Source organism: Lucilia cuprina, chromosome 3 (genome assembly GCF_022045245.1).
Source record: "Lucilia cuprina isolate Lc7/37 chromosome 3, ASM2204524v1, whole genome shotgun sequence".
NCBI classification, from domain to species: Eukaryota; Metazoa; Arthropoda; class Insecta; order Diptera; family Calliphoridae; genus Lucilia; species Lucilia cuprina.
This window is the reverse complement of record NC_060951.1, coordinates 48978960-48985525: the sequence shown is the minus strand read 5'-3', so window position 1 is coordinate 48985525 and position 6566 is coordinate 48978960. Positions and strand designations below refer to the sequence as shown.

At 27.3% G+C, this 6566-nt stretch overlaps 1 protein-coding gene across 1 annotated transcript; it reads right to left on the bottom strand.

Moving 5' to 3' along the window:
• Positions 1-293: 293 nt before the first annotated feature.
• On the bottom strand, positions 294-4389 carry LOC124419080 (hormone receptor 4-like). The gene is made up of 3 exons (XM_046947360.1): positions 4372-4389; positions 1596-1677; positions 294-969 (listed from the first exon to the last, which is right to left on the bottom strand). The coding sequence occupies exons 2-3, from the start codon at positions 1655-1657 to the stop codon at positions 300-302; spliced, it is 732 nt and encodes a 243-aa protein (XP_046803316.1). The 5' UTR covers positions 1658-1677; positions 4372-4389; the 3' UTR covers positions 294-299.
• Between the last annotated feature and the right edge of the window lie 2177 nt (positions 4390-6566).

Genomic DNA, 6566 nt, shown 5'->3' with positions numbered 1-6566 from the left:
TAGATAGATAGATAGATAGATAGATAGATAGATAGATTGATAGATTGATAGATAGATAGATAGATAGATAGATAGATAGATAGATAGATAGATAGATAGATAGACAGACAGACAGATAGATAGGTAGATACATACATAGATAAATAGATTGATAAATAGATATATAGATACATAGATAGATAGATAAAATATTTTATTTTTATGTTTTTATATTCTCTTAAGAGAATTTAGAAAATGTTTGTAACACTGTTCTATCTATTTATATACTTATGGAAGTGTGTATCTCTAAAAAAGGACACTTACACTTTATTAGTAACACCAGTTTCCTGTAAGGTTTCTAAGAATTCATAATCCTTATGATGATATTTATCACGCAAAGTTGAAACTACAGAACTACCATTGGTTGTCGAAGAGGTGGCTGAAGGTCTTTGCGGTTGCAGATGACCACCACGCGATAACGCCGATGATGTACCAGAAGTTCCATATGTTGTCATACCACCAGCTCCACCACTTACTCCTACTAATCCTGAACCAACTCCAGTTGTACTAGAGCCCATATTCGGTGCGTAATGCATATCACAGCTTGCTGTCAATAATTCTCTTGTACTAGACGATGATGATGTTGCCGACAAGGGTTGTTTAACTAATGTGCGCACTTGTCCTCGAGCGGTAGCTTCATTATTACGAATGATAGCACCACTTAAACCTGATGAACCCACTGATGTCGATGATGTTGAAATCATAGACAATTGTGGACTGCCTGATGGTGGGGTATTTGGAAAGAAGTGTTGTTGTTGTTGATGTTGCGAGTTACTGTGCTGTTGATGAACATTTGGTAATGGTGATTTAAGGAATTCTTCTTTTTGTTTAATGGATTCACGTAAGCGTATCATTAAATCGCTGGCAGCGTTTTGTTGCTGTTGCAATTGTTGTTGGCGGGTTAATACTGTTAGATTTGCTGGTGGAGAACTGTAATTAAATAAGAAAAGTAAATAAAAATTTATTATATAAATAAAATCGGAAAATATTTTTATGATTTAAAAAAAAAAATATTTTTTTTACAAATACATATTTTGTAATAATTTAATTAATTGAGAAATTAGATACATAATTATCTATTTTAGATTTCGATAAAAATGAATTTTTGAGGGCAAAACATTTAGCACACAAGACCATTTTTAAAAAAAAAAAATCTGTTTAGTTTTAATTAAAATATTATTCTAAGTAAATAAATTTTTATTCCTATATTTATAAAATTATATTAAAACCGCAGACCAAAAAAATACTCTTAAAAATACCATTTTATATTCCATGCGTAAATTAGTATCTTTTTAAAATTGTTTAATCTGTCAAAGATGTTTAATATTAAAAAATATTATTGAAGATAAATATTTTTTGTCAAGTATTTATAGCAATATATTAAAACCACTTTAAAAAGTTTAAATAGCTAAAAAGCCACACTTAGATATACCATTAAATCTTGCATATGATTCATAAACTCAATTTAAAAAGAGAGAAAAACTAAAAAAAAAAATAAATAAAATAAATACATAAAAATAAAATTTATTATAAAATAAACCAAAATTTATTCCCACCTTCGACATGGTAAATGGCACATATGACAAAAGCAATTTAAAACCGCATCGAATGGACTCATCGTTACTGTCGCTGTTATTTCTGTATTTTTTTTTTTAAATTTTGTATTTGTGCGGTTGTTTGTTAAATATTTCTATTTGTTTGTTGTTTCTACTTTTTTATATTTTTTCAAGTGTAAGTAGTAAATATTCAATTTAACGTTAGTTTTTGCCATTTATAAAAATAAAATTAATACAAACACCTATTCATACAAATTCACTAATCTATGTATGTTACAAAAAATTAAAAACATAAAAAGAAATAATAATAAAAAACTTTAAAACATTTAAGCACGCGACTAAAACATTAAAAAAATATCATACACTTGAATAATAAAATACAGTGAATGATATACGTTTAAGGGATTGTTCCTCATTAGGCTTATATTGGAATATATGATATACAAATTAAGGAGTTATTTAAATTATTGTCTAGATAAATGCTCGTATAAAAATGCCAAAAAAAAAGAAATTTCGCTCTTAAAATTAATTTTTTGTTACTATAAAATTTAAGATCCTTTCAACCTTTTCGTGATTTTGAATTTTTGTTTTTTTTAAGGTTAACATATTTTTCCCCATTTTTAATACGAAGTATTTATAGTCAAAAGGAAACACATATTTGGGCAAAGTTCAATTCCTGCTTGGGGATCTCGTGACACTTCAAATAGAATATCATTGTAGGGTAGAAGGGGGACCATAGCCACTTTTTTTTGAGGCGGCCTCAAATTAAAACCACAATACATATTCTTAATTTTTTTCTTGGTTCGGATACTTAGATATGTTGGCTTTAGTTTTATTTCTTTCAATTTTTCTTAAGTCATCCTCATGTACATATTTTTTTAACTTTTCCGCACTGACCAAAAATGGCGATACCGCCCCATCCATGGGGTAAATGCGCCAAGGGGATGGGGCAGATTTGTCATTAGTAAAATAAAAGAAAAAATTACGAAAATAAAAACTTGCTTTGCTGTTTTATGCTGTTTTATTAAATCAGATATTTATTGTTTATTTCACAAAACTTAACAAAAAAATTAAAACAAATTATTACTGATTTTTCTATATTTTAACCAAATTTTGTTCCACATCACAAGCATTACATATATTTGGCCCATGTGCCCCACGAGCAGTTCTTGGGTTTAGTTTCAATTTTTTTCGGGCTTCAAATTATATTATCGAAAATTTTATTATGGCTTATTGTTCACTATTATTGACATTCTAATACTGACCAATATATATATTTTCTATCACAAAAACTAAAAAAGTTAGCACAAAAAGTTCACACAGTGAAATATTTTCACAGCCCTTTGAAAAACAATTAATCATGTCTGCCTTCCATCATATGTAAAGTTAATGTTTCAAATTTTCAGGGATGATAGATAATCGATAAACGAAAACAAAATTTAATAATGCGATAAAATCGATTACTCGGTTTTCAAGTTATTCGCATTGACAGATGTGCCCCTATGGCGAATGATGCCCCTTCTACCCGACTTAATATATTATTATATATGTATCGATCCTTTAAGCGATTTAATACTGTTCTATTTTGGGTACATAATTTAAGTATAAAATCTTGTCGAATTAACACTTTCTTCCCTAATTAAAGTCCTATTGCATTTTTACTTATGTTTGGACAATGGAAAAATATGTTTTTGAACAATTCATTTAATTATGATCGAATTGTCATGTTTACACCATTTTTGATCAACAGAAAATATTTCGGGTAAATCTTATAATCAGGGTTTCTACAAATTTTGTTGGCCTGTACTATAGTTGACAATATTAAAAAACGAGTATTATTCGGTACATAACTTATTTAATAGACTAGAATTCTATTTACGAAAATATTAGCAATTTATAAAAAAAAGAATGACAAACTTTTTAAAAATATTAAACAAAAGTTTCTTTGTATGACTTTATGAATAAATAAAACAACAATAATAAACTCCTTATAAGTATATCGTGTATTTGTAATTCCAAGCGTATAACAAACAATATTTTGCTTAATTTGACGTAGAACCAAACTTTAAATCATTAAGTGTTGACGATAATGACTATTCTCGCAATTTTTTCTTTTAAATTTTACTCTATTATAAATATTTTTTTAAAACTATTCATTATTTATTAATACATATTTTTACATATGTATATCGGATGATCATTTTGTTGGACATACATATTTTATTGTTATTTTTTTTTCGTTTTTCGCTTTAAGGTTCATATAATTTTTACACGTTTTCGTTAATATTATTTTTGTCAATTTAGAAAGTTTGATTAGGTAATTAAAATAATAATTTGTTAAAAATAAACTTAAGCAAATGTCCATTACTGTTTGTTTTAGTTATAAAAAAAAGAAAATTTTAACTGGGAGTGGTTTGTAGATACATATGTATATTATTTATTTATATATATTTTCTTAAAATTTATTTAATTGATTGAGAAAATGAAAGTGTAAATTTGTTAAAAACTTTTCAACCGGCAAAAAAGAAACACACATACTAATTTAAAACAACAATGTTGTTATTTCTGTTGAAACACTCGTTATCGAAATGAAAAGCGAAAACGAAAGACGACTTATTTTTCGCGAGACCTATTTCAAAGATTTAGAGGTTTTTTTTCTGATAAATGAAGTCTTAATAGCACTTCAGTTACACTCGACATTGGTAACAAATAATAAACAAAACGAACAAACAAAGCATCAATTCAAACAAACCACACTCATTTGTCTTTTACAAACCGAAAGAAATTAAAACAGAGAACTATATATAAAAAATAATTGTCTTAAAGCGACAACTGATCAATTTCCAGCAAAATTAAACTAAAGAAACAAAAAATATAACAAACACTTTGGTACGAAACAAAAGAAATAATACGGCGGCGACAATATATGTCCGCCCGATTGACGGACAACAACTGTCATGCTGGCGAAAAATGAATTGTTGTCAATGCGCGTAGATTTTCTTTCAATTCTATACAAAAAAACAAAAACAATGCGAAAGACTTTCAGTTGACGTTTTGGCATAGTGTCACCATCAACCAAAAAGTGAGTAAAAAAAAAAAAACAATTTGTATTTAAAAGCTGTACTCAATAATTGAGCAGCATTGAAGTCACTCTCTTAGTTAACCCATTGGTGATCCAATTTTGTTCAAATTGCGCCAAATTGCTTAATTTGTAATAAGTTAAAATAGATTTTCTGTCCGATGTCCAAGTAACTGATATAGACCAGTTTATAGTCTAAAGTACAGATTATTGTTGATAATGATATAGTCTAATCTGAAGTCTAAAATATAGCTTCTTTTATACTCTGAACTATATTGCAGACCAGTTTATAGTCTAAAGTACAGATTATTGTTGATAATGATATAGTCTAATCTGAAGTCTAAAATATAGCTTCTTTTATACTCTGAACTATATTGCAGTCTATACATTGGTTTATCGTCTACACATACTTTACTAAAGATGGACTATATATACTATAGACTGGACTATATATAATCTCGTCTCTAGTCAGAATTATAGTAAAGTTTAAAGTCTTGATTATAGACTCGTTTATAGTCTGAAATATAGCTTTTGAATATGGACAGGAGTTTATGCTTAAGTCTTTTCAATATTATTGACAAATAATAATATTGAGCACCACAAAGGGTTAATTTTCATAATAACTAGACTAGACATTTAAAAGTACGTTAAGTTTTATTTATTTTCCTTTGGCTCGTGCTAACGTGGTTTAAACCACCTTAACAACAACAATAGTATGCATATAAATAATATACACATATACAAAAAATAAACAAAAAAATACTGTCCGCCAAAACGAAAAAATATAAAAAACTAAACGTATATAATAAAACTATATTCAGTCGTTGGGTGTAGATCAAATCCAGTGAATGAGTGAAGTGTGTCCATAATGGTCTCCTAATAGGTTTGTTGTGTGTATATTTATGTTATGTGTCAGGAATTATGGATTACGTTTATAACCATATCAGTCATCTTGAGTCTAACTTTGTTGCTGGTTTTTTATTTATTTAGATTTTAGTATTCAAATCACATTTATGTATGTCATATTAAATGTACCTCGATCTGATATGTTAGTATATAGGTACGTACAATCAATCTATACGTTTGTATATTTGTTCGCCTAAATATGATTTAATTTGCATTCGAATTCTTTTGTGAAATCAACAGAAATATTGACGCTTATTATAGAAAATATGACCGATTCCCTGTTCTCCGTCTCTTTCTTAACTTCTCTGTCTGATTGTACTTACTAATTAAGAGAAGACATAAATATTGTTTATTGTTTTCAATCGTATTTTTCATCATAAATGGTTGTCATTCAAAAGTTACGCGCAAATATTTCAAAAACAATTATGTTTGTATGTAAATACGTATATATTTTTTTTCATACAAATATGCAAATTATTTCTTAAAAAATGGATTTATTAAAAACTAAATTGTATTATGTGTTATGATCATGACGTATGAATATTATTGAGATAATTTTGTTTTTTATTTGAATTATTGTGTCTTACTCTCTTTTTAGTATTTAGACGTGGGATGTTTTCGTTTGAGTGTTATGGAAAATAGAATAACATGAAGAACTTTTAAAGCTAAAATTAACCCTCTTAAATAGCTTAACATACATTAATTGAATATTTACAAAAAAATAAACATTAATAGTAAAAATGTTTATTTTTTTTAGAAAAAAATAAACATCATTTTTATAGAAAAATGATTTTTTACCATATATACGAATATAAGTTGTCTGGATTTAGTATATAGTTTAGTCTATAGCCTAGTTTATAGTCTATTCTAGCCTAGTATATAGTCTAGTCTATAGTCTAGTCTATAGTCTAGTCTATAGTCTAGTCTATAGTCTAGTCTATATTCTAGTCTATAGTCTAGTCTATAGTCTAGTCTATATTCTAGTC